The sequence below is a fragment of the Mytilus edulis genome, chromosome 8 (genome assembly GCF_963676685.1).
Source record: "Mytilus edulis chromosome 8, xbMytEdul2.2, whole genome shotgun sequence".
NCBI classification, from domain to species: Eukaryota; Metazoa; Mollusca; class Bivalvia; order Mytilida; family Mytilidae; genus Mytilus; species Mytilus edulis.
This window is the reverse complement of record NC_092351.1, coordinates 39,237,634-39,265,385: the sequence shown is the minus strand read 5'-3', so window position 1 is coordinate 39,265,385 and position 27,752 is coordinate 39,237,634. Positions and strand designations below refer to the sequence as shown.

The following is a 27,752-nucleotide window of genomic DNA, read 5'->3' as shown; positions in this document are numbered from 1 at the left end:
TAATAAAAATATTGCATTCATTTAAAAGATTAATCTTTTATCTATCTATATATACCTTTTTTATTATTTTCTATGCATTCATAAGAAAGTTACAGCATTTCAGAGGTTAGTGATTGGAAGTAAAAAAATCTTTGTATTGTGCTATCTTTTAAGACTTGTTGAGATTTGTATGAATTTGGATTTACTTGTTATTCTTTCATAGATTGGGATCATTTGCTCTCTTTAGCATTTTTTTTCATGTTAGTAAATTATTCTTTATAGTTCCATAATCATTCACACATACAATATCTTCATTCTCATTGACACTTGTTTTCAGTATTTAATTTTGCAAGGATGATTTATTGTTTTAATTGTGGTGCATAGTTATTTTTTTATAATTTTTGTATACATATTTTTAGTTTATTTAAGTATATTTATCTTTGCTATGTTAGAATGAATATCAGGTACATATAATAATGTAAGGCAGTTATAGCTGAGATTGGAAATCCATGTAATAGAAAATGAAGTCTTGAACTTTTTTGTTACAACACTTTTAAAGACAAAGTCAAGGTTTATGTATTACTGTAAATGTGAATATTTTAGCTATAAAAAAAATTAAGAAGATGTCGTATGAGTGCCAAATAGACAACTCTCCATCCAAGTCAAAATGAGTGAAAAGTGAACAACTATAGGTTATAGTGCCGCCTAGTATTTTATCAATTATTTTGCTAAAATTTAAATGGCCATGTTTACAATTCTTACAACATTAAGGAAAAAAGACCAGCACAAATATTTCAGGCTTTCTGATAGATCTTGTTTGGACACCCACAGTCTAGAAACAATATTATTTGACCTGAAGATAACAGGAACATACCTCCATACAACATGAAATTAGAGAGAAAACTGTGTTCTGCAAAGCATTTCTATTAATTTTAGCATTTATAAGAGTATTCCAATCTCAGTTAAATTTTAATGATAATCCTTTCAAGTACTATGAAATCTACATAAATGTTAATTGTATATATATACTTGTATTTTGTCATTGTTTTTTTCTTTGTTAAATATATAATCATGTTTTTTTCAAACTTTTTGATAAGGTTGCTGCACTTCTTTTCTTTTTTTATTTGTCGCAGTGTATGAGATCTAATAGAGTCCCATAAGAGTTCATTAACTAATAAAAAGTTTAAATAAATGCAGAAATTTAATTTTAGTTAGATTGCGTTTTTGTTTTATTTTTCCTTCATAGTTCAAGGCTTTTTTTAATACTAACTACTTAACTACAGTATCCTTTATTGTTTGAAATGCTTGCCAAAGATTTGTTTTCTCTAATAGAAATATTTTTGGTAATACCGTATTTGGTCGTATATAATCCACACTTTTTTTAGTAGTTATGACAAATTAGATTGAGATATGGCAGTTTATTTAAATTGATTGAACTTGTTTTAAAATTAATAGATAATCAATTTTTATCTGTTCATTTAAAAATGAGGACACAAATTAATCACTGATGAAATTAGTTTATCCATTCTCAATCAGTTATTGATTCTTTAAGCTTCATAATTACTAAGCATTGTCTTTCATTAAAAAGAGAAATATTCGAGATCATGATTTCTAGTCAGAGCTGTTTTTTTGTTTGTTTATTTTTGTGTTATATATTGCTGCAGATATAGATGAATATAGTGATATGATATTATTAATAATTTGATTTGTAAATGTATTCATCTATGTGCATTTATGATGAATTAATACATAAAAATGCTATGAAAGCATTGCTTCTTAGCTTATATCAATAATTTAATCTTATGTAAAAGTATTTAAAGGTTACATATCTAACTTGTTAGGATCTATTCAGTTGTTTTGGATCTTAAGATAAATGTTTTGTTATTTCACATTATGCTTACAATAATTTCTCTATATTATTTGAAAATTTGTAGATTTTGAAATTTCTATATCTTTCTGTGATGAGTAACTGTATGTTCTGACAATCAACTATTTTGCTATGTTCACAATTTATTAGATTTTAAGGAAGTAATAAGGTGAAATTAAACCAAGAACTAAAAATGATACTATTAGTTGGAAGAGCATTAGTAAAGCAACAGAATAAGCTAAAAATATTGGTAAATTATGGAGTTGTTTTTTTAAATGGCGAGTTAAAGGCTGACTCAGACTTTTACCTTAAATTTGTATTCGTATTATTTGAATCTGCTTAAAGTTTTGTGAATGACCTTTTATTAGCTATTGAAGTTTTATATGAAAGAAAATTAGCAGTTATGGGGGGGGGGATATTTGACCCTGTATTGAAGGAAAAAAAGAAAGATCTATAAAATCTTACACACATTACTAGAACTCACCTTAGTACATCCTTAATGATTGCATAATGGTTCAATGATCCTAACAAGCATTATTTACATGTAAAAACAGTCCTTAAACTGCAGTTTGATAATCAAAAAATTAACAGTGCTTAGCTAGTTTTCGTCATTATAATTTTTACTAACATAATTTTTTTTACAGGGTATGGAAATATTTTAAAATTTTCTAAGATAATGTAAGCCATATTTCCTCTGACCGATTCCTGTTTTGCATAAGAAATATAAATTGGGTAATTTCTACAAAAGTATTATATATACAAAGGAACTAGAATATAATCAGCAATTTTAAAACTGATATTTTTATTGTATAATTTATTTCTTTATTATTTCTTTTTTTAAACTAATTTAACACTTGTATTGTGAGGAGAAAATTGTTATCATAAATAAAAATGTGAAAATGTATTTGACATATTTGTGGCCAGTGTCTTGTTTAAGTATTGGTCAAGTCTGATGCTAATATTATGAAGATGAATGACTTTTCATTGATAGCCATTAATTGAGTAGATCAGTATACAGGAATGGCGAGTCTGACTTTGGGTATAATGACATTGAAATTTACGATTTGGTACAAAAAAGTGTTTCCTTAAATTGTTGAACTTCAATGTGATAGAATTTTTTTAATCGAAGTCCGAAATAATTTTAAACCAGTATCCACAAAAAGTAACGTGTATGTTTCCAAAACATTTTGCGAAACAGAGAGTCATAGAAATCGGATGGTAAGAATGATTCTCCTCACTGCATACCTATGTCTCTGATACCATCAACAATCTTTCTATGATAATCGATTTTTAGAATTAATTGATGAGTTAAAATAAAGAGTGTTTAGATGTTATTGATATTGTAAACGAATAAAACGCTAATACCGGACTCGAAAGTAAATTCAAGAAAGGAGGAAGTCAATATCGAATCGAATGTTAGACTTTATGAACCAACAAAACGAATGGAAACATCTGTCATATTCTTGACTTTATACAAGTATTTTTCAGAAGACAATGCTGGGTTTAAGCTGGTTATAGCTAGCCAAACATAAAATGTGAAAATTGAAATAAGTCGAATCGATAAAATTAGAGATCAAGTGTGTAATGACAAAAACATTACATGTTTTATATGGCTTTTAAAATTTTCAATTGAGTCAGTTCTTTATAGATTGCCAAATACATGTTTAACAGGATGGTTTGTATTGGCGTTCCTCATGAACTTCTTTGTCAAATGCATGTCCTGCAGCATAACTTCTGTTAAAGTATTAATTTAACAGATATAAATATATTGAAAACTTTTCTTTGAAATAGTTTAAGAAATAAGACATTACTTTTGTTTGAACTATAGCTAGCTATAAAACCAGGTTTAATCCACCATTTTCTACTTAATAAAATGTCTGTACAAAGTTAGGGATACGACAGTTATTGTCCATTCGTTTGAGCTTTTGATTTTGCCCTTTGTACTTTACGTTTTGAATTTTCCTCGGAGTTCAGTATTTTTGTGATTTTAATTTTTTAAGAACATTTGTCTATCTCTTGCATTCACTGTTTTACAGTTTTATATTTCTAATATAGTTCAAAAATAATGTTTTAATTATAGTCACCCGATTTTAATTTAGGCTCCAGCCAGTCACCTTCTGTTGAGGGTATAGTTTTTAAATGTAAACTCACTGATTCTAATGTCTTGAGGAAATCAAATAATTTGTTTTAGAAGGTAATTTTAAGTTCAATTTGATAAATGTTTATAATGAAAATTAGTTTAAAAATGTCTGTTCTTGTATATTTATTTATCGAAACAAAAAGACTAAGTTTGTTTTCCTAATAACTGTTAAAAACATGTTTCTCCTGTAAAAATAAAAAGGCCCGACCCCTCAAAATAAGTGTTGCCAAGCGTTGCCACATGGTGTCATTCTCTTATGACAGACCATTTAGAATTTTCATAACTCCGTTTTTAGCCATTTACAAACTACTGCGAAAAAGTTTATACATTCATTAATTTGTATGTCTGTGACTTGGCTGTAATGGTTTCACTTTATTTCTATATCATAGAATTTCATTTTGTGTAATTAAAAAACACGTTTTAGTTTGATAAACGTTTTAAGAAGAGATAAACAACAATATGCTTTTATACTTTTCAATGAAAAGCAACAACAGAAACATGGGGAAAATTGTTAATACAGGGCAGTAATCTATATAAGGTGTAGCCCTATAATTTTGACCAAACGGACAGTAGGAAGAGATCTTGACATTCTGAACACTTTGTTCTGCCAGATTTTTCTATATATAAAGGGGTTTAAGGTGAAGTTTTTGTTCCAATTGGCCCAACAGTTTTATAAAAGATGAGTGTAAATTAATGGTTATTGGATGAGTATAAGAGTACAAAATCAAAAGAAGTTTACTGAAACACAAATATATCTAACTTGCATATAGCATAAAATCTGGGACGTCATTATGGAAGTGGACAATGACTTGGTAAGCCCCGTGTTACAGAGTGGATGTCAAGGAACCACTTCAACAACTCTCTGACATGTTCGTACGTGACATCTACCTGGGTGAATTTCTGCCCCTTTACAATATGCCCTCATTTTCAAGTGGCCGTTTATATGTTCCGGTCACAGTGGCGGATCCAGAACTTTTGTAAGGTGGGTCTGGTAACTGAACTATAAAGGAGGATTCAATGTTTCCCTTTATAATCAACAAAATTTCGCCTGCAGAACCCAAAATAGTGTAGCAGTTTATTTATTTGTATTCGTCTTGAACATATATAGTATATTTTTCACTGAACGTAAGCAAGCAACAATTAATCAACTAATCACTCATTCAAGCAATCACTCAAGCACACCTGGAACCATTCAATTAATAAGATAGTTCTTTGATAATATATACCAAGCTTAACTGGCTGCGGTCGTAATGAACTTCACCCAGCTTGAGCCCTTCCCTACAACTGGTACCGAGGTTAGTTTAATAATTATTGGATAACATTGGCGACTCAACTAATATTATTAATACTGTCGTCAGTATAGACAGACTTTTGGGGCAATGCAGCTAAATATACTTTTTGTGTAAATCCTTGATTCATATTGAGACTATGTTGGTTATGTTTGCACTTTGTCAAACAATAAAAGATAATTGAAGCTCCAGTGCTAATGTTAAAGGCAAAATTCAAAAATTCAAATACCAATGATTAAAAGTCTATAGTCTTCAAGTTGCGAACATCTGAAGTATTTTATTTAGCAGAATCATAATAATGCAGTATATTGGCGTTTGTTTTTGTTATACTTCAGTGTTTCTGTTGTTCCGTTGTTCTTTTTATATAGTTGGTGTGTTTTCCTCTGTTTTAGTTTGTAACTCGGATTTGTTTTTTCTCAATAGATTTATGACAGTTGAACATTTGTATACTACTGTTGCCTTTAGTTTTTTCTGATTTTGAAATCAGGGGGCCCAGACGTGTTCTTTTCATACATTCTCATATGTTGTTTTAATTCATTGACAGGGATAAGCTGACTACTACACTTTGTTTGAGTGAAGCGTAATACAAGCGGATTCCAGTTTAAGACAGGGATGGGAACGTTAAACAAAGAACAGTCATGCGTATGAGGCAGACAATATACAAAGGTTTAACGGTTTATTATAAAGAATCATCCATTAATTTAAATTAACTTCATTATCTGCTATTTAGCTGAAGATAAACTCATCAGAGATACCAGGATTGAAATTTTGAATTTCCGTCAGACGCGCATTTCGTCTGCAAAAGACTCATTAGAGAAGCTCGAATAAAAAGGAAAAAAGGCCAAATAAAGTAGGAAGTTGACGAGCATTGAGTACAAAACAAATCGTAAAAGTTTGCAAAGAACAGCTAAGGTGATCTGTTCCTTGGGTAGAAAAGCCTTAGTATTTCAAAAATTCAAAGTTTTCTAAATAGTTAAAATATAATTATGGCCATATCAATGATAATTCGTGTTAACAGAGAAGTGCTGACTACTAGGCTGGTCATACCCCCGGGGAATAAAAACTCCATCAGCGGTGACATCGACCCAAAGGTTGTAAATAAACTCATAATTATGACATAGATACCAGGATTGGGATTTTGTTTTCGTGCCTTACGCGCGTTTCGTCTACAAAAGACTTTTACGTGACGCTCGAATAAAAAAAGTTAAAAAGGCCAAATAAAGAACAAAGTTGAAGAACATTGAGAACCAAAAATTCCTAAAAGTTTTGCTAAATACAATTAAGGTAATCTATTCCTGAGGTAGAAATCATTAGTATTTCAAACATTCTATGTTTTGTAAACAATTAATCTATAATTATGACCATATCAATGCTAATTCATGTCAACACAGAAATGCTGTAGATGATGTCCTCTTATAATTTTTTTTCAAAATTCGTGATTACGTTGATTGCTTCTAAAGATAAACTATAATGACAAGGATTGCATATTTTATTTGGTTGCGGAATTTTAAATCGAACAGACAACACATGTAAGTTCTTTTCCATTCTCATAAGGTGGACATTTCAGACTACCACATACAGTTTCAACAGGGTAAACTACCGCATGGTTTGTATTGGCTCTTCCACCAGGAAGCGACTCCAACGATTCATCAACACATATATATTCAGACTGAGACCACTGATTAGTGGAAATCTCCGACATCAAGTATCCAGAAATTTCCTTGTGCCATCCTCTGTGACAGTTAATTTTCCCGGGAACCATCAAAACTGTTGAGCGTTTTCTGGTCAGACAAACAGCACAAGGCATATCTTGGTTATGAAATTTCTTAGAATATGGTTTGTCCTTTATAATTTCATATTCAACACTAAAAATGCGACCACTGTACGTATCCATTCCGCTTCTATACTTTTTGAATTCAGGATTTCTAGGTAGACACAAGAAATTGGTTCCTGATCCTCTCTTGTTAAACGCATTTCCTGCTGCACAACCTGAGTAAGAGTATTAATATAAAAAATCTAAAAATATGTCAATATATCGTAAAACTTCATTCCTGCATAAGACACAAGTATCGTTCGTATTTGTGTGTATCTTTTTAAAAATTGGATTTTATTTTTAAATGGGTTCAATTGATTTCTTTTAGGCTGCAGGCTTTTTTTTCAATTTAGGACAGTTCAAACATATTTTTTCAGTCACCTCACATTAATTGAAAGCCCCACAATTTCGAAAGATTTGCCAAATACAGCTAAAATAAACTATTCCTCGTGTTGAAAATCCTTAGTATTTTAAAAAAAAAAGTTTTGTAAACAGTAAAAATTTAAAATTATGGACATGATAATTCATGTTAACACAAAAGTACTTACTATTGTGCTGTTTGAAGTTTGTTCTTATTTTTCTATAAACAAGTGTCTACGAAACACGTCACAGAAATCTTGCGACTTAGCAACACGAGCCCACTTAAAATGCCACATTGAATTTCGATGATTTTGGATATTGGTCTTCTTCAATAACCTTTCCTACAAACCTTAAAAAAATGATATACCAACGAAATTCATTTTGTTCACTAAACCCCTTCGAAAATTATATCAATGAACGGAAATGCCAAAGCAAAGACCTTTCGTATATATAAGACATGGTTTCAAGAAATGACAGTTTCTGAATTTTGACATTTACCGATGGCTTTAACTATAGCCCTTGTAAGTTAACCATAATCGTATATCTTGTTACAGTATTTATAATAATAAAGTTACACTTACCATCGTAAACTAGTGATGCACCACCAGGACAACTGGTTCTACCCCATCGGACATACGATTCTGACGATGCACCTGTAGTGAAAACAAAACAAATATGTTAGCACACATCTATACGGTTCTTTGTATACACCTTTAGTTGTTTCATAAATCAACAAATCTTTGCGTATTACCAGTATACGAGATATCTGTATAATTTTTAGAGTTGATCTGTTGTTTATGTAAAAGTTCTGGAAATTCTGTTTTATCAAATCATCTAACATCTCTGATTCACAGGGTTCAAAAACTGTTAGCACGAAAAACAAGGACACCACAGTCATTTTTTCCAATCCATCCTCATGGTCGAATTGTCCAGAAAGTTGAAATGTTTTCAAATTGATGGCTGGATATTTATCAATACCGTGTCTGATTTTGAAATGAAAAATCGAATTTCAAAATTTGTAAGGTTGAATTATTTCATGATGAGGGGTTTGCTTGTTATATCCTAATGTAATGTTATATGTTAACAAACAACCATATATATATACATAGCAAGCACGCAATCGGATTCAACTCTGTATATATAAAAAGAAATGATGTTTAAAAATATGAAACGGTGGTCATGTATAGCGATTAAATCGTCAATCAAAGACATAATATCAAGAAGGCATATCATTGGTAACTGCTTGCTCAATCTTATGATATGGATAATAATGACAAATATTAAAACTATAAAGATGTTTGTCAAAATGCTTTACCTTACTGATTATCTGAGAGAAATTGAGAAATCAACGATCTGATCTTGAAAGAGCAGGTTCTGCTTTTTGAAAATTGTAAAAGATTTATTCTTCTATATCGTTTTTCAAACATAATTGAAAGCATCACAGTCAAATCACTACAGCCTGGCATCGTATGTTAGTTCATCGTTCAATTAATAATATATACTAGCTGTTACCGTTCTGTATGTCTGGTGCCGCAGTTTGGTTGTTCCGCTAATTCTTGTCTAAATCGACTACGAATGCAATATTACAGCGATAGAAATTTATAAAATGTATATATCGTTTTACAGAGGTTAAGATTTAAAACAAATCGACATACTTTCGAGAATCGTTCAAATGATTCATATGTATATGATTTATATCCGGTGCTTAATAAAAGGCGCGATATATTATGACTTTTTCCCTACGAGATATTTAGGAACGCTGATTTAGTCAATATTATTTTATTCAAAACCTTCATAATCCGAATTCAGAATATCTATAAAGTTATAAACCATTAAATTAAATTACCTCTTGAAGTCGATTTCAGGATGCATCCACATTCCATTATAAGATTAAAAAAATGCTTTAGCTTAGAAGCACTTTTTTCTGGATTTACCTCCATCAAGAACTATTTTAAAAGAGATCGGTAAAAAATGTTAACAGCTAGCCTACAGATCTATAACAACTCCAAACAAACTGAAACATAAGTTGCAAATATTGCCGTTACGACAATTATTTTTACTAATTTTTCGTGTCCATCTAATATTTTCAAGATCTACTAGGTTAACTGTTTTACAAGAATTTTCAGATAACTATGGTGGCCGGTTTATGCCATTTGGCGATTCGCCCTAAAGAACATGAAGGGCGAAAACGTGAAATAGCCTTCACCGGCCACCATGGATATAACTCCATGATAGTTGATGACCTTTAATGACATTTTTACTACTTTTTATTTTTTTGTCTTTTATCTTTTATACTTTAATAGAAAGGTGAAACTAAAACAACTAATAACAGCATCCAAGTTCAACAAAACAGGTAAATATAAAGCTAGAGGTTGATTATTAATTAAGAGGAGCTCTGTTAGGCCATATTTAAAAGCAAATGTCTGGCGTAAAAAGTTATAAACCTGATGTTTTTGGTGAGTTTTTTTGTACAACCACCTAGTTGATACTACTCCTGGTGAAGATTCCTGTCCAACTGTATCACCAGCCTAGAAGTCAGAACTTGTATTATGACATGAATTCTGTTTAACAAAACGCCGAATTCTTCGAAAAACTGAGAATAATGTACCACATGAATAGATTATCATATCTTTATTTAGCAAATTCTTTCGAAAAATTTCAGTCCCAAGTGCTCTTCAACTTCGAATTTTGTTTGTCCTTCTTATCTTTTTTATTTTAGTGTCACTGATGAGCCTTTTGTAGAAGAAACTCGCGTACAAAATTACCACTCGATATCTTTGATAAGTTTTTTTCAAAACCAAAGGGTCAATGCCCCTGCTTGTGGGAGTTGAAATAATCAGCAATACAATATCTTCAAAATGGCCATAATGACTAAAACAATTGGAAGATTTCTTTAAGGTTGTTGTGCCTAAATGAAGGTTGTTTACTTATTTTAATGATTATGCCTACTATCTCGAAAACTACGATTGATAGGTAGAAACTCTGAGGAGCACAAATAATAAGCAAAACAAAATCTATACGATTGAAAACGCATATATACCAAGTATGAGAAAATATCACTGAATTACCATTAACGATGTCCGTAAATGATCAAATCATAATCATTTCAACTTTCCAATTGTCAACTTCACATATCTCAACAGTAACATATATATACATGTTTCTATGAGTGTTGGTGTTTGTTTTGATGCACTTCGGTGTTTTTGTAATCCGTTTATTGCTCTCAACTCTAATAGTTGAGTGTGTTTCCCTCATGTTTTTTTTTTATACCGGATTTGTTTTCTCTTAATCGATTTATGACTTTTGAACCATCGGTATCCCACTGTTGCCTTTATTTATACATCATCTGTTCTATCGTTCTGTAGTTAATACATTAACACTAGTGCATGCTCACAATTTACCGACTCCATTAACAGTCAAAAAAGACTGCTCCAACCGAGTTACAAGGAAGAACGACTGAAATATACAATACAGAGCTATTGACGGTTATCATCACTAATTAGTTGATCGATACGATTTGTAATAAATCTAAACAGCAATAAACAGCAGTATCGCATAAATCTCTTCCACACAACTTCCCGGATAGAAGTTAATAGCCGAGGTAGGTAGGAATTCTTATCGCACTTGCAGGATAGAGCAGCTAGTATGGATAGAAAAGGAAATTGCCCACAACTAAATAAATTTCTTGAAAAAACAAATTAAGCAATGTCTAGAGAGTATGCAAACTAGTGGGGGAGGCCTCGCTGGTAAATCAAACATCACAACTTAGATAGAAACCTGATAGTGGGGACGCCTCGCTGGCAGGACTTCAATAATCTAGTGAGGACGCCTCGCTGGTAACAACATCACAACTTGGACAGAAACCTGCTAGTGGGGACACCTCGCTGGCAGGATTTCAACAATCTATTGAGGACGCCTCGCTGGTAAAAAAAAAAAGCACAATTGAGAAAGAAACCTGCCAGTGGGGATGCCTCGCTGACAGGAACTCAAAAATCTAGCAAGGACGCCTTGCTTGATAAGCTAGTAGGGACGCCTTGCTGGCTATCTAAACATATGCATGAGGAATATTACATCAGAGTTCTAGTGGGGACGCCTCGCTGGTTTTATGCTTTACTCCGGCATAAGTAATTAAATAAAGTTCAAGTTAATAATGTTCTATTCTTCAAAACACATCCACATGGTATGGTAACAATAAATCAAGAGAACAAGATAAACTAACATATCATACAAATACGGAATGCAATCCGCATATCAATTCACCAAAGACTGGTTAAGGAGAGATAACTCTCATAAAAGTATGTTAACTTTACCAAACGACTTGACATACCAAACTGACATATAACACTGGAAAAAAAACCTACAATCTAGTCAGATTCCTGCTAATAAAGACGCCCTGCTGCCAGGACAACAACAATCTAGTGGGGACACGTCGCTTGACAAATCCATAGAGCTTTTAAATATGACTAATACTGATAATAGTTTGGACAATTTTCTGATGATAATATATAGCATTTGTGCAAAATCTGTGAATGGACTTGTCACCCAACATACTTTTGCTGCCATAGTGAACAAACCATGTATACTCACTGTGAAAAGGATAGAGTAGCAAATGTAGAGGACATAAATAATGACTATATATGCTTTACGTGCATGTACACAAATGGACCTAACTATGTCCAACAGTCAAGAAACCAACAGGGCTGACTCTGAATAGCAGTCAACCACACAGCAGCAAAAAGTAGAGCGGTATGTACAGGGGAAACAGCAACTACAGTACTATTGTCTCCGAAGAAGACACCATCCTGAAGATACCAATAAAAAAAAAGATTTATCTAGCTAAGAAAGACAACTTGAGTGACAACTTGTACAATATAAAGCAAGAATAGCTATGCTTGAAGATGTAAATCGAGATTACAAAAACACCATCAATTTACTCCGATCATAACTGGAAATCAAGAATACAACCTAATATTTCAATAATGAACCTTTTTGCGGTATTAAAGCTTAAGGAACCAGCATGTCGGCGTCTAATCTGCAATTATGCTATTCCCGACATTTTGACTGAGTGTATATTCGCATAGCAGGTGATAGGTACAATGTACATAGCAGAAGATGATTATCCTGTCTTGCTCCTATTCAGAGTTCAGGCAATTTCCTCAGTTTGTGTTTGCTCAGTACCCTTATGTGCTTCTTGTTTGTTATTCGAACATCGGTAATACTTTGTAGCCTCAATTAATCAATAAAAAACTTTGTTGACAACTGCACAAATTATCAGCAATACAAGATCAAGATTTTTTTTTATATGACTTAATTTATTTTAATCTAAAATGTTGACGAGAAGTCATTGTTGAAGATGCACATAAATCAAGGCGAGTGACCATGGCGACTTATTATAGAGTCTAGACGTATGTATGATTGATAATTTTCAAGATAAGTTAGAAATCAAAACTAGTGATGTTAGTGATTATACTAATACAAAGAGCCAATAAATGGTTTAAGCAACTTGATTGTAGACCTTTAAATGCTTATCGTTTCAGAGACATATAATACAATTATACAATATGATTGTATAATATGCCACTGTTGTTTTTATTCTGTTTACAGTTTCTATCTTATTTTTTTGTTGTTTTAAAGATTAGACTAAAATATTAAAAATCGTCAACATTTTTTGCAAGATACAAGATACAAGACAATTACTTGCATTTCAACCACTTTTGCTTAGTCTTTAGTTTTCTATATTGTGTCTTCTGTACTATTACTTGTCTGTTTGTCTTTTTATTTATAGCCATGGTGCTGTCAGTTTATTTATAATCTATGAGTTTGACTGTCCCTCTGGTATCTTTCGTCCCTTTTTGATGGATTGGCTGTAATAAAATTCACAATAATCTATAGGATCAGATATAAGCCACCTGAGTGTAGGGTCAATGACTTGACACTTATAAAATATTTTGTTCCGGGGGGGGGGGGACTACTTTGAATTGTATCATAGTTGTAAAGGTGAAAATAGCAATACAGATTCATGTTTATGGGTTACTTGTAGCATACAAGTATTTTAAACTTGTGGTAAAATTTTCATAAATGTCCGATTAAGAGCGCGTTAGTAAGCAGTGCTCTATGTTTACTAAGTTAGCACAGAAACATATGTCTCTTTGATAACGACTATGGTAAACAAGTGATGGCAAAAGTTCACGCAAGCAATAAGAAAGGTATGCTTAAACAGCTTGCCTATGTTTTATAAGGTAGTATGCAAGAAGAATTGACAATGTCAAATTGACATTTGGACCCTGCAAACCCATCCTGGTTCAAATAGCTCAAGCGAATATATGATAATTACCATTTTTGCAACAAGCAATTTCCTAAATCCTGCATGAACACCACACTTTCATTTGATAGGTTTATATATATATTTACCATGGGATAAATAAAATGTTTAATAAGTGAGAAGTAACAATAGGATGTCAGAGTGACAACAAACCAGATTTCCTATAGCGGTTGGACCCAAAACAGTTGAGTAAGTATGGACACCACATTTAAGTTTAAACAAGCTCAGAAGAATGCCAACAATTGCATGTTTCAAGTCTTTGCCTGTTTTAAGAGATTTGGAAAATATTATGGTAAGGATAGATGCGTGCTTTTATCTGTTATTACACGTCCAGTCACGGAAGTTATCTGGACCACTTGCTTTGTGGGGATTTAGTTATTTAGTTTGTGTAATACTTTTTTTACACCTGGTGTTGTGATTTTTATTTCTGGCATTTGTGTGTATGGGCTTGGACTTTAATCAGGAATATTAGTTGGTGGTTGGTTAGTGAAAACTTATTTGACATCCTGTTTATACGACCGCATTTCCATTCTCAATTTTATCATAAATTATGTCTTTGTGACGATTTTGAAAAAAATATTGTGAATATTTGGTATTGTTTATATAGATCTGTAAATTATATTTGTTCAGCATCTACCTTGTTTAAAGAAACTTTAAACCACAAAAGAAGTATTTTAGCTTATTAACTTTTATTCAATTTGAGATTCTTTACCTTGACATGCGGAAAAATCTAATAAATGGTCAACTAATTAATAATGAAATCTTGGTTGTAGCTTGATAAACTAGAGGCTCTAAAGAGCCTGTGTCACTCACCTTGGTCTATGTGTATATTAAGCAAAGGAGGCAGAAGGATTAATGACAAAATTGTGTTTTGGTGATTGTGATGCGTTTGTAGATCTTACTTTACTGAACATCTTGCTGCTTACAATATCTTTACCTATAATGAACTTGGCCTAGAAGTGACAGTGGAAAATATTTTGTAAAAATTTACAAAACTTTACAAAATTTCTGAAAATTGATAAAAATTGACTATAAAGGGCAATAACTCCTTAAGGGGTCAATTGACCACTTTGGTCATGTTGAATTATTTGTAACTCTTACTTTCCTTTACATTATTGCTGTTTACAGTTTATCTCTATCTATAATAATATTTAAGATAACCAAAAGCTGCAAAATATTATTAAAATTACCAATTCAGGGGCAGCAACCAAACAACCAGTTGCCTGATTGGTCTGAAAATTGCAGAGCAGATAGATCATGACCTAATGAAGAATTTTATTAAGAGCAAATTTGCTCAATGCTTTGGTTTCAGAGATATGTCGGCCATCTTGATTTGCGTTAAGGGTCATCGGACACATTTTTAAAACTAGATACCCTAATGATGATTGTGGACAGTTTTGGTTAAATTTGTCCTAGCAGTTTCAGAGGAAAAGATTTTTGTAAAAGATGACAAAAATTTACAAAAAATTGTTAACCAGATGCTCCGGAGGGCGCAGCTTTATACGACCGCAGAGGTTGAACCCTGAATGGTTGGGGCAAGTATGGACACAACATTCAAGCTGGATTCAGCTCTAAATTTGGATTGTGATTAAATAGTTGACACAGCATAGGTTTCTGACACAGAATGAATGTGGTCTAGTGAACTTTTTTTTTCACATCCCCCTTTCCCTTTTTCCAAAACTGATCTCAATTCAAATTTCTAATTGAGTTAACTACTCATTTAAATACATCATAAAATATTAAAATGTAAAATAAAGTGCTTGTTATCACTGAATGGTAAAGATTGTTTTAATTTATCAGTTGGTAGTAAAAGTGAATATACATTGTATAAAACAATAATTTAAGTTGATTCAACTACTATTCTGGACAAAGAAAGATAACTCCAATTGAAAATTTCTTGCTATTGCACAATATTGTGCAATAAGATATTTCTTGCTATTGCACAAATCTGTGCAATTGAAAATATTTGCTATTGCACAATACTGTGCAATTGAAGATTTCTTGCTATTGCGCAATACTGAGCAATTGAAAATTTCTTGTTATTGAACAAGACTGTGCAATTAAAGATTTCTTGCTATTGCTGAATACTGTGCAATTGAAAATTTCTTGCTATTGCACAATATTTAATATAATAATTTTGGATCCTGATTTGAACCAACTTGAAAATTGGGCCCATAATCAAAAATCTAAGTACATGTTTAGATTCAGCATATCAAAAAAGCCCAAGAATTCAATTTTTGTTAAAATCAAACTTAGTTTAATTTTGGACCCTTTTGGCTTAAATATAGACCAATTTGAAAATGGTCCAAAAATTAAGAATCTACATACACAGACTGAGTACGATTTGGCATATCAAAGAACCCCAATTATTCAATTTTTGATGAAATCAAACAAAGTTTAATTTTGGACCCCGATTTGGACCAACTTGAAAACTGGGCCTATAATCAAAAATCTAAGTACATTTTTAGATTCAGCATATCAAAGAACCCCAAGGATTCAATTTGTGTTAAAATCAAACTAAGTTTAATTTTGGACCCTTTGGACCTTAATGTAGACCAATTTGAAAACGGGACCAAAAATTAAGAATCTACATACACAGTTAGATTCGGCATATCAAAGAACCCAAATTATTCAATTTTTGATGAAATCAAACAAAGTTCAATTTTGGACCCTTTGGGCCCCTTATTCCTAAACTGTTGGGACCAAAACTCCCAAAATCAATCCCAACCTTCCTTTTGTGTCAAAATTTCATAGATTTCTATTTACTTAAACTAAAGTTATAGTGCGAAAATCAAGAAAATGCTTATTTTGGCCCTAATTCCTCAAATGTTGGGACCAAAAATCAAAAAATCCAAAAATCCAAAAATCAATCCCAACATTCCTTTTGTGGTCACAAACATTGTGTCACTTTTACTAAAGTTAGAGTGCGAAAACTAAAAGTATTCGGACGACGACGCCAACGTGATACCAATATACGACCAAAAGATTTTCAATTTTTGCGGTCGTATAAAAATTGACTATAAGGGGCAATTACTCCTTAAGGGATCAACTGACCATTTTGGTCATGTTGACTTATTTGTAGATCTTACTTTGCTGAACATTATTGCTGTTTACAGTTTATCTCAATCTATAATAATATTCAAGATAATAACAAAAAACGGCAAAATTTCCATTTAAGGGGCAGCAACCCAACAACGGGTTCTCCAATCCATCTGGGCAGATAGATCTTGACCTGATAAACAATTTAACCCTGTCAGATTTGCTGTAAATGCTTTGGTTTCAGAGATATAAGCCAAAACCTACATTTTACCCCTATGTTCTATTTTTAGCCATCTTGGTTGGTTGGCCGGGTCACCGGACACATTTTTTAAACTAGATACCCCAATGATGACTGTGGCCAAGTTTGGTTTAATTTGGCCCAGTAGTTTCAGAGATAAGATTTTTGTAAAAGTTAATGACGACGGACGCCAAGTGATGAGAAAAGCTTACATTGGCCCTTTTAGCAAGGTGAGCTAAAAATATGAAAACACCGTTATAGTTGTTTAAAGATTCCTAAAATATCAAGAATCAATACATTCTGTTGAATATAAGGGGTAAAATTATTTTGTATTAATTTTCATTGATATTTCTGCCTTTTTTGCAGAGTCATCTCCCTTATCAATGCAAATCTCCATAGGAATTTTAAATTTTAGTTTTCCTCAAGTTAGATTTTATGGGACTTTTTTCTGTGTATATTTTGGTTTAATTTTGGATATAATGCTAAAGATTAAAACTTAAAATCCTCTGTTGCAATTACTTCAAGGATAGGGTGAAATTTATGCTAGATTGACTGGAATATTATGATGTACTGTTACACCAGTCACAGGTTCGGGATCCTGCTTACATGTTTAACCCAGTCACATTCTGTATGTATGTGCCTATCCCATGTCAAGAGCCTGCAATTCAGTAGTTGTCATTTGTTGCTGTGTTACATATTTCTTGTTTCATTATTTTTTGTGTACATTTATACAGTTATAAGGCCGTTAGTTTGTTTTACATTTGATTTCTGGGCCTTTTAAAGCCGACTATGCAGTATGCACTTTTCTTATTGTTGAAGGCTAAACAGTGACCTTTAGCTGTTAATTTCTGCCAGTTGGTCTCTTGTGGAGTGTTGTCTCATTGGCAATCATACCACATCTGCTGAGCTGGATTTCAATAACATAGTTCCTGTGACAAGTCCACATTTCTCCATAATGGTACAAATTATTCACACTTCATTCAAATTTGCAAGGCTCTTGTTTGACAAAGGCCTGATCAAACCCACTAAGAACTTCTACCTATTATAGTTTTGAAGACAATAGGCAATAGTTTGTTAAAACAGTCGTTTATTGGCAATCACTCCTAATAAAAGTTAATAAACGTTTTCAGTAAAATTGCCTTGGTGCCAGGTTTGGTTAAAAAAAGAATTAAGCAAGTTAAAATATGTTTTATTATAAAATCTATTTAAACATGACATTCATTGACATTTCATGATTAAAACAAAAATGGTGATGAAAAATACAGCACTTTCAGTCATTCCCTTTACATTGCTCCATAGCAAAAAGAAAATATTGTAGCTGTTAGCCTGCAAGTCTGTGAAGTCGATGAAACTTAAAATGTTTTACACAGTTAAATTTTAAATTCATCATGAAAATGTATAAATAATTATAATATCATAAAAACTACTTAAATTTTGTTCTAAAGTAAGATGACAGGATTGTTTCCCCTCAGATGGGATGAATAAAATAATGATTTTATGTACAATGATAAATATACAATCATCTAAGATGAACAATATATACAAATGATCAACTATACATAACAGAAATTGTACATTTCTTGATCCAGGATACCCCCCAATTGTTCATGATACAGAATCTTTGTGTTTATTCATCATCTTCTTCGTCGTCTTCCTCCTCTTCTTCATCATCATCATCCTCTTCTTCACTCTCTGGCTTGGCTTTCTTTGCTGGGGGTCCTGCAGGTTTCTTTGCTGGAGATCCACCACCACCTCCCCTGTATTTTGCCATTGCCTGTGGGGAGAAAAATCAGATCAATTAAAGTATCCACATGGAATTCAGAAGAAATTTACCACTAAATGTAGTCCTTCACAAGACATGGAAATGACCTTATCATTAAAATGTCATTATGTTAAATAGTTGTTCCTATGTTGCTGTTGTAACGAGTTCATTTTTTAGGAGAGATACAAAAAATGGAAAATTCATCTAGTAGGAGTTAGCATAAATTTCAAATCTTAACTGTAAATTCCTGCATGTATTCATTATTGATCATTATTGGAATTTTTGAAAAAAGGTCAAAAATGATATTAATTATTGCATTTCCAGTAAATGCTGTATATAAAAGAGAGGCGAAAGATACCATAGGTACATTCAAATTCACTGCACTGCCATAAAATTCATTAATGTATTGAAAGAAATTGCAGAGCAGAAAGTAACCAAGGTGGCTTTTAAAAAATAGTCTAAAGTTGTGTGGCGCTGAACCTACCTGCTCGTATCTGATTTTATCTGCAGCTGCCTGTTTTTCATATTTTGATCTATCTGTTTGTTTCTCCCATCGTTTTCCCATCTCCTTGGCTACTAGCGCTACCGACCAATCACCATGATCTTTCCTTACTTTTGGTCTTTCTTCGTTACAGAAGAAAAAGAATGCAGAACTGTAAGAAAATAAATAGTTATTTTATGTATTTACTGCCATTGGATTGATCTTACATCAAGCTAAAGAAAAATTATTTTTCTTGGGATTGATTCATCTTATGTCAGCTCAGCCACAAAATCAATAGATTTACCCATGTTCAATGCAATAAGCCAAAATATGAAGAACATTTTTGACCTAGACACCTAGTCACACAAGTGTCTACAAAATCAGACATTACTGACAATTCAAGCTGCTCTAGAAAAACTTATAATCCACAAGAATTCATTTGTGCAAGTATAATGCAGTATTAAGGGAAAGGAGGTTAAAGAGAAATTATATGTTGATATTTATATGTACCAAAATAAACAACAATGAACAACAAAGCATGACATGAAATTAATATATTACAATACCCACATTGAATTGTGAAAATGTCTTACTTTAACAATCATTTATGTACTTTAAATGATTACAAATTAAGAATCTAAAAATCCTTTTAGTCCCTGGCTCCCACTTTTATCCTGTTGTCAATTTTTAACCCGGACAAGTAATTCAAATATTTAGACAGAAGATGATTCAGAAATTAGCCAATATTGCCACACTACATATGCATTTATCTTACAGGGATCTCTTTGGTGCATTGGGATCTTTATCTCTCTTCTTTCTGCCAACCTTCTCCCCTGGTCCTGGCTCGTAATTTTGCATTTTTCCCTCATATCTAGCTTTGTCTTTCTCTGCCATATCTTCATATTTCCTCTTTTCCTTTGCACTGATTTCCTACAAAACAAAACCAGAATTCTTACATACAAAATAATATTCATCTATTGTAACAAATAAAATCATTACTTCTATCAAATTGCAAGTCTAAGCAAGTTCACAGTTTGAAATCAGAATGTTTTGATTCTGATTTATTGAACCACTAGTAGTGGACTCTGACTGTTAAATCTCTAAAGGTAGTGAACTCTGACTTTTAAATCTCTAAAGGTATTGTTTACCCAGTTGTAAATTGTACATGATTACTTGGTAGTACATTTTTAAAACTTTGGCTGATCTCTTTTGCTTAAATAAATGCCTAAAATCTGATCCTGTATCCCGCTTATCATTGAAATAATATTGCTTGTAATTCCATGTTTCCTGTCCGACTTCATTTCCATTTCCATGCACAATAATTTGACTTTCACGAGTCACACTTACAAAAAAATCAGCCAATACCGCGTCAGGCTTAGACCCCAATGAGACCTACTACCCATATCTCCCACAAAATGTTGGTATATTATGGTCAACTGGACATGGTGGCCAACAATCCTACCATGAATGAGAGCTTTCTGTCAAACGGTCTCTGAGTAATGATGTGCTTAGGACAGACATAAGACCATTACTATATCTTTCGCAGCGCAACAGACAACTAGGTAGAATTATATGATTAAGGGCGAGGATCTAAACCATATTTTTTCAATATATCTTACAATTTATTATAGAATGAGTAGGACACGACTTAGAGAAATAATTAGATGCATTAAAAAAGTCTTGCCATGTCAAATAAGAATATGTGAGGTTTTAAGATGGACATATAAAGATAACAAGTACATAGTACCGGTATTCTTCTATGGAAATCAACACTTTTTCTTGAGGTGGTGCATCCATGCACCATATATCAAAAGCCTGTCAAAGAATGGAATGTTCCACACAAAAATGTAAAAAAGTAAGGCCTATTGACCTCGAGGCAAGATAAAAATATGCTTCAAAGTCAATAATGAATTATGGGAAGCACCATTATGATTTATGTCAGCACCATGCATGCTAAATATAAAAAAAAAATATGGACCGCCTGGACAAGGTTTTTAAAGAAAACCCAGAGAAGGAAACACTCCTTAAGTAGAAAGTTGTCCTTGGTCCAAGAGAAGATATAATCAAGGCACAGGCAAACCTTATAGTAAATTTCCCATAAAATAATGCAATCAAAAACCGTACCCTCCATTTTTCAGCACACTTTTTCGAGAATTCAGCAAACACAACTTTTTCTGTTGGATTTTTTTTCTTGTGTTCCTCTCTAAAACACTGCACAAAGAAGACATATGATGACATACGTCCACGTGGCTTTCCATCTTTCCTTCCCATCTTGATTTAATATTGATTTGAAATATTTCTGAAAATAAAATAATTTGTTTATATATGCAATCTTTTTTCAATCTTTCAAGAACCATAACTCCTGAACGGTAAAAGTCAAAATCGTCATTATTAAACTTGACCTCCATTTTGTCATCAGTAACAACATATTAAAATTTGGGAAGCTTTGGTAGAACAGTTCATGCATAAATGCACGGACACGACTGGAAAAACTATTTTTCAATCTTTCAAGAACCATAACTCCTGAACGGTAAAAGTCAAAATCGCCATTATTGAACTTGACCTTCATTTAGTTGTCAGTAACAACATATTAAAATTTTAAAAGCTTTGGTTGAACGGTTCATGAGTTTATGTACAGACATCATTTGATTGAATCCGCCGCCCATCCCCAAATCAATAACCGACATTTTTGTCACAAAAATCCGGTTAAAAATGCTTATTTGTGCCCCCAATTCCTAAACTGTTGGGACCTCAACTCCCAAACTTCCTTTTGTGTTTAAATTTCATTGATTTCTATTTTACTTATACTAAAGTTATTGTGCGAAAACCAAGAATAATGCTTATTATGGCCCTTTTTTGGTTCCTAATTCCTAAACTGTTGGGACCAACACTCCCAACCTTCCTTTAGTGGTCATAAACCTTGTGTCAAAATTTCATAGATTTCTATTTACTTAAACTAAAGTAAGTGCGAAAACCAAGAAAATCCTTATTTGGGCCCTTTTTGGCCCCTAATTCCCAAACTGTTGGGACCATAACTTCCAAAATCAATCACAACCTTCCTTTTATGGTCATAAACCTTGTGTTTAAATTTCATAGATTTCTATTCACTTATACTAAAGTTATAATGCGAAAACCAAAAGTCTTGGGACGCCGACGCCAATGTGATACCAATATATGACCAAAATTTTTTCAATTTTGTGGTTTTTTGTGGTCATATAAGCATTTAAGGGGCAGCAACGTTACAATGGGTTCTCCAATCTATCTGAAAATTTCAGGGCTGATAGATCTTGACCTGATAAACAATTTAACCCCTTGTAAGATTTGCTTTGGTTTCAGAGAAGCCAAAATGTATATTTTACCACTATGTGTCTGTTCTATTTTTAGTCCTGGTGGCCATCTTGGATTGTTGGCCGGGTCACTGGACACATTTTTTAAACTAGACACCCCAATGATGATTTTGGCCAAGTTTGGTTTAATTTGGCCCAGTAGTTTCAGGAGAAGATTTTTGTAAAAGTTAACGACGACGGACACAAGTGATGGGAAAAGCTCACTTAGCCAGGCGAGCTAAAAATATGATAACACCTTTATAGTTGTTTTTTATTCTCTAAAGATGGCTAAAATATCAAGAATCAATACATTCTGTTAAATGGAAGGCCCTTCAAGGTTTAAATTATAATTTTGTATCAATTTTCACTGATATTTCTGTCTTTTTTGCAGAGTTATCTCCCTTATCATTTTCTTCAAGGTTAGGGTGAAATTTATGCTAAGTTGGCTAGACTATTATGATGTACTGTTACACCAGTCACATTCTGTTTGTATGTGCCTATCCCATGTCAAGAGCCTGTAATTCAGTAGTTGTCATTTGTTGCTGTGTTACATATTTCTTGTTTCATCATTTTTTTGTGTACATTTATAAGGCCGTTAGTTTGTTTTACATTTGATTTCTGGGCCTTTTAAAGCCAACTATGAAGTATAGACTTTTCTTATTGTTGAAGGCTAAATAGTGACCTATTGCTGTTAATTTCTGCCAGTTGGTCTCTTGTGGAGTTTTGTCTTATTGGCAATCATACCACATCTGCTGAGCTGGATTTCAATAACATAGTTCCTGTGACAAGTCCACATTTCTCCATAATGGTACAAATTATTCACACTTCATTCAAATTTGCAAGTCTCTTGTTTGATAAAGGCCTTATCAAACCCACTAAGAACTTCTACCTATTATAGTTTTGAAGACAATAGGCAATAGTTTGTTAAAACAGTCGTTTATAGGCAATCACTCCTAATAAAAGTTAATAAGCGTTTTCAGTAAAATTGCCTTGGTGCCAGGTTTGGTTAAAAAAAAGAATTAAGCAAGTTAAAATATGTTTTATTATAAAATCTATTTAAACATGACATTCATTGACATTTCATGATTAAAACAAAAATGGTGATGAAAAATACAGCACTTTCAGTCATTCCCTTTACATTGCTCCATAGCAAAAAGAAAATATTGTAGCTGTTAGCCTGCAAGTCTGTGAAGCTGATGAAACTTAAAATGTTTTACACAGTTAAATTTTAAATTCATCATGAAAATGTATAAATAATTATAATATCATAAAAACTACTTAAATTTTGTTCTAAAGTAAGATGACAGGATTGTTTCCCCTCAGATGGGATGAATAAAATAATGATTTTATGTACAATGATAAATATACAATCATCTAAGATGAACAATATATACAAATGATCAACTATACATAACAGAAATTGTACATTTCTTGATCCAGGATACCCCCCAATTGTTCATGATACAGAATCTTTTGTGCTTATTCATCATCTTCTTCGTCGTCTTCCTCATCTTCTTCATCATCATCATCCTCTTCTTCACTCTCTGGCTTAGCTTTCTTTGCTGGGGGTCCTGCAGGTTTCTTTGCTGGAGATCCACCACCACCTCCCCTGTATTTTGCCATTGCCTGTGGGTAGAAGAATCAGATCAATTTAAGTATCCACATGGAAAAATGAGGAGTAACAAGAATTCAGAAGAAATTTTACCACTGAATGTAGTCCTTCACAAGACATGGAAATTACCTTATCATTAAAATGTCATTATGTTAAATGGTTGTTTCTATGTTGCTGTTGTAACAAGTTCATTTTTTTTTAGAGAGATACAAAAAATGGAAAATTCATCTAGTAGGAGTTGGCATAAATTTCAAATCTTAACTGTAAATTCCTGCATGTATTCATTATTGGAATTTTTGAAAAAAGGTCAAAAATGATATTAATTATTGCAATTCCAGTAAATGCTGTATATAAAAGAGAGGCGAAAGATACCAAAGGTACATTCAAATTCACAAGTCGAAAAATAAACTGACAACGCCTTGGTTAAAAAAGAAAAAGAGACAAATAAGAGTAGACAAAACATAACATAGAAAACTAAAGACTGAGCAACAAGAATCCCACCAAAAACAGGGGGTGATTTCAGGTGCTCTGCAAGGGTAAGCAAATCCTGCTCTACATAATGAAATGATGCTTTCAGAATTTAAAATAGGAGTTATTTGTTTTTGCAATACCTTATTCTGTAAATTTTTCACGACAATAAAAACATTCAGAATTTACAGTACATTTCTTACAAGTTGTATGGATAGCGAGTACAAGAAAAAATTATACCCTCCAAATTTCCTACCCATTCCTTCCTCACTAATAACTTTTTCCAGAATAGCCCTCCTTATTGAAGATTGAAATGCATGCACTGCCATAAAATTCATTAATGTATTGAAAGAAATTGCAGAGCAGAAAGTAACCAAGCTGGCTTTTAAAAAATAGTTTAAAGTTGTATGGTGCTGAACCTACCTGCTCATATCTGATTTTATCTGCAGCTGCCTGTTTTTCATATTTTGATCTATCTGTTTGTTTCTCCCATCGTTTTCCCATCTCCTTGGCTACTAGCGCTACCGACCAATCACCATGATCTTTCCTTACTTTTGGTCTTTCTTCATTACAGAAGAAAAAGAATGCAGAACTGTAAGAAAATAAATAGTTATTTTTATGTATTTACTGCCATTGGATTGATCTTACATCAAGCTAAAGAAAAATAATTTACCTTGGGATTCTTTTCATCTTAGGCCAAAAAAAAATATATGTCTGTTTCCTGTTTCCCGACCTACCCCGACCCTAGATCTTTTTATTCAAATCCGGAAAAAATTTGTTTCTGGTCCGGAAAAATTCGTTTCCTGTCTGATCCCGATCCGTATTTTACTATACCCAAACAATCAAAATGGCTGCTCCCAGCACAAATGTGCTACAATTAAGGTTTAAAAAATGTCGGCACTGGGAGGATTATTCAATTTAAGCTTCTTTTAAGAGATTAGATCATTTTAGGGTACAGGACCCTAACCAAACATGACATTTAACCGACTGCAAATCTGACAGGGAGTGCAAAAATAAAAAAATAATAAAAAAAAAAAAACCCGACCTTCCGACCCTGATTTATTTGCCTTGGCAGCAGGAAACAGAGATATGTAATTTTTTTTGGCCTTATGTCAGCTCAGCCACAAAATCAATAGATTTACCCATGTTCAATGCAATAAGCTAAAATATAAAGAACGTTTTTGCCCTAGACACCTAGTCACACAAGTGTCTACAAAATCAGACATTACTGACAATTCAAGCTGCTCTAGAAAAACTTATAATCCACAAGACTTGATTTGTGCCAGTATAATGCAGTATTAAGGGAAAGGAGGTTAAAGAGAAATTATATGTTGATATTGATATGTACCAAAATAAACAACAATGAACAACAAAGCATGACATGAAATTAATATATTGCAATACCCACATTGAATTGTGAAAATGTCTTACTTTAACAATCATTTATGTACTTTAATGATTACAAATTAACAATCTAATAATCCTTTAAGTCCCTGGCTCCCACTTTTATCCTGTTGTCAATTCTTAACCCGGACAAGTAATTCAAATATTTAGACGGAAGATGCTTCAGAAATTAGCCAATATTGCCACACTACATATGCATTTATCTTACAGGGATCTCTTTGGTGCATTGGGATCTTTATCTCTCTTCTTTCTTCCAACCTTCTCTCCTGGTCCTGGCTCGTAATTTTGCATTTCTCCCTCATATCTAGCTTTGTCTTTCTCTGCCATATCTTCATATTTCCTCTTTTCCTTTGCACTGATTTCCTACAAAACAAAACCAGGAGTCTTACGAACAAAATATTATTCATCTATTGTAACAAATGAAATCATTACTTCTAACAAATTGCAAGTCTAAGCAAGTTCACAGTTTGAAATCAGAATGTTTTGATTATTGAAATAATATTGCTTGTAATTCCATGTTTCCTGCCCGACTTCATTTCCATTTCCATGCACAATAATTTGACTTTCACGAGTCACACTTACAAAAAAATCAGCCAATACCGCGTCAGGCTTAGACCCCAATGAGACCTACTACCCATATCTCCCACAAAATGTTGGTATATTATGGTCAACTGGACATGGTGGCCAACAATCCTACCATGAATGAGAGCTTTCTGTCAAACGGTCTCTGAGTAATGATGTGCTTGGGACAGACATAAGACCATTACTATATCTTTCGCAGCGCAACAGACAACTAGGTAGAATTATATGATTAAGGGCGAGGATCTAAACCATATTTTTTCAATATATCTTACAATTTATTATAGAATGAGTAGGGCACGACTTAGATAAATAATTAGATGCATTAAAAAAGTCTTGCCATGTCAAATAAGAATATGTGAGGTTTTAAGATGGACATATAAAGATAACAAGTACATAGTATTCTTCCATGGAAATCAACACATTGTCTTGAGGTGGTGCATCCATGCGCCAAATATCAAAAGCCCGTCAAAGAATGGAATGTTCCACACGAAAATGTAAAAATGTAAGGCCTATTGACCTCGAGGCAAGATAAAAATATGCTTCAAAGTCAATAATGAATTATGGGAAGCACCATTATGATTTATGTCAGCACCATGCATGCTAAATATATAAAAAAAAAAATTATGGACCTCCTGGACAAGGTTTTTAAAGAAAACCCAGAGAAGGAAACACTCCTTAAGTAGAAATTTGTCCTTGGTCCAAGGGAAGATAAATCAAGGGACAGGCAAACCTTATAGTAAATTTCCCATAAAATAATGCAATCAAAAACCGTACCCTCCATTTTTCAGCACACTTTTTCGAGAATTCAGCAAACACAACTTTTTCTGTTGGATTTTTTTTCTTGTGTTCCTCTCTAAAACACTGCACAAAGAAGACATATGATGACATACGTCCACGTGGCTTTCCATCTTTCCTTCCCATCTTGATTTAATATTGATTTGAAATATTTCTGAAAATAAAATGATTTGTTTATATATACAAACTTTTTTCATTCTTTCAAGAACCATAACTCCTGAACGGTAAAAGTAAAAATCGTCATTATTGAACTTGACCTCCATTTTGTCATCAGT

The 27,752-nt window shown here is 32.7% G+C and overlaps 4 protein-coding genes across 12 annotated transcripts in view; 1 reads left to right on the top strand and 3 right to left on the bottom strand.

The window, feature by feature from the left end:
* The window catches only part of LOC139485557 (probable phospholipid-transporting ATPase IA), a 74,828-nt gene extending 72,078 nt beyond the window's left edge, over positions 1 to 2,750 (top strand). For all 9 annotated transcript variants that reach the window (XM_071270134.1, XM_071270129.1, XM_071270130.1 and 6 more), the window contains one exon: positions 154 to 2,750. The gene's annotated coding sequence lies outside the window, so the exon portion shown is untranslated. The remainder of the gene's footprint in view (positions 1 to 153) is intronic.
* Positions 2,751 to 6,746: 3,996 nt separating this feature from the next.
* LOC139484081 (short-chain collagen C4-like) lies at positions 6,747 to 9,331 on the bottom strand. Its single transcript, XM_071267805.1, has 4 exons — positions 9,295 to 9,331; positions 8,200 to 8,265; positions 8,030 to 8,101; positions 6,747 to 7,264 (listed from the first exon to the last, which is right to left on the bottom strand). Exons 1-4 carry the CDS (start codon positions 9,329 to 9,331, stop codon positions 6,783 to 6,785), a joined length of 657 nt encoding a protein of 218 aa, XP_071123906.1. The 3' UTR covers positions 6,747 to 6,782.
* An 8,889-nt stretch (positions 9,332 to 18,220) lies between these two features.
* LOC139485523 (high mobility group protein B2-like) lies at positions 18,221 to 22,763 on the bottom strand. The gene is made up of 4 exons (XM_071270066.1): positions 21,415 to 22,763; positions 20,066 to 20,220; positions 19,294 to 19,462; positions 18,221 to 18,821 (listed from the first exon to the last, which is right to left on the bottom strand). Exons 1-4 carry the CDS (start codon positions 21,559 to 21,561, stop codon positions 18,675 to 18,677), a joined length of 618 nt encoding a protein of 205 aa, XP_071126167.1. The 5' UTR covers positions 21,562 to 22,763; the 3' UTR covers positions 18,221 to 18,674.
* An 877-nt stretch (positions 22,764 to 23,640) lies between these two features.
* Positions 23,641 to 27,660, bottom strand: LOC139485524 (high mobility group protein B2-like). Its single transcript, XM_071270067.1, has 4 exons — positions 27,457 to 27,660; positions 26,309 to 26,463; positions 25,120 to 25,288; positions 23,641 to 24,242 (listed from the first exon to the last, which is right to left on the bottom strand). Exons 1-4 carry the CDS (start codon positions 27,601 to 27,603, stop codon positions 24,096 to 24,098), a joined length of 618 nt encoding a protein of 205 aa, XP_071126168.1. The 5' UTR covers positions 27,604 to 27,660; the 3' UTR covers positions 23,641 to 24,095.
* Between the last annotated feature and the right edge of the window lie 92 nt (positions 27,661 to 27,752).

What these genes read in the sequence shown, in the direction of transcription:
- LOC139485523 (XM_071270066.1), bottom strand. Translation starts at nt 21,561, where the DNA reads ATGGGAAGGAAAGATGGAAAGCCACGTGGACGTATGTCATCATATGTC. An exon ending in AATGCACCAAAGAGATCCCT is followed by an intron (nt 19,463 to 20,065) that starts GTAAGATAAATG and finishes ATTTTCTTACAG; the next exon opens with TTCTGCATTCTTTTTCTTCT. An exon ending in ATAAAATCAGATACGAGCAG is followed by an intron (nt 18,822 to 19,293) that starts GTAGGTTCAGCG and finishes TTCTCCCCACAG; the next exon opens with GCAATGGCAAAATACAGGGG.
- LOC139485524 (XM_071270067.1), bottom strand. Translation starts at nt 27,603, where the DNA reads ATGGGAAGGAAAGATGGAAAGCCACGTGGACGTATGTCATCATATGTC. An exon ending in AATGCACCAAAGAGATCCCT is followed by an intron (nt 25,289 to 26,308) that starts GTAAGATAAATG and finishes ATTTTCTTACAG; the next exon opens with TTCTGCATTCTTTTTCTTCT. An exon ending in ATAAAATCAGATATGAGCAG is followed by an intron (nt 24,243 to 25,119) that starts GTAGGTTCAGCA and finishes TTCTACCCACAG; the next exon opens with GCAATGGCAAAATACAGGGG.
- LOC139484081 (XM_071267805.1), bottom strand. Translation starts at nt 9,331, where the DNA reads ATGGAATGTGGATGCATCCTGAAATCGACTTCAAGAG. An exon ending in CCTGAAATCGACTTCAAGAG is followed by an intron (nt 8,266 to 9,294) that starts GTAATTTAATTT and finishes TTGATAAAACAG; the next exon opens with AATTTCCAGAACTTTTACAT. An exon ending in TGCATCACTAGTTTACGATG is followed by an intron (nt 7,265 to 8,029) that starts GTAAGTGTAACT and finishes ACTCTTACTCAG; the next exon opens with GTTGTGCAGCAGGAAATGCG.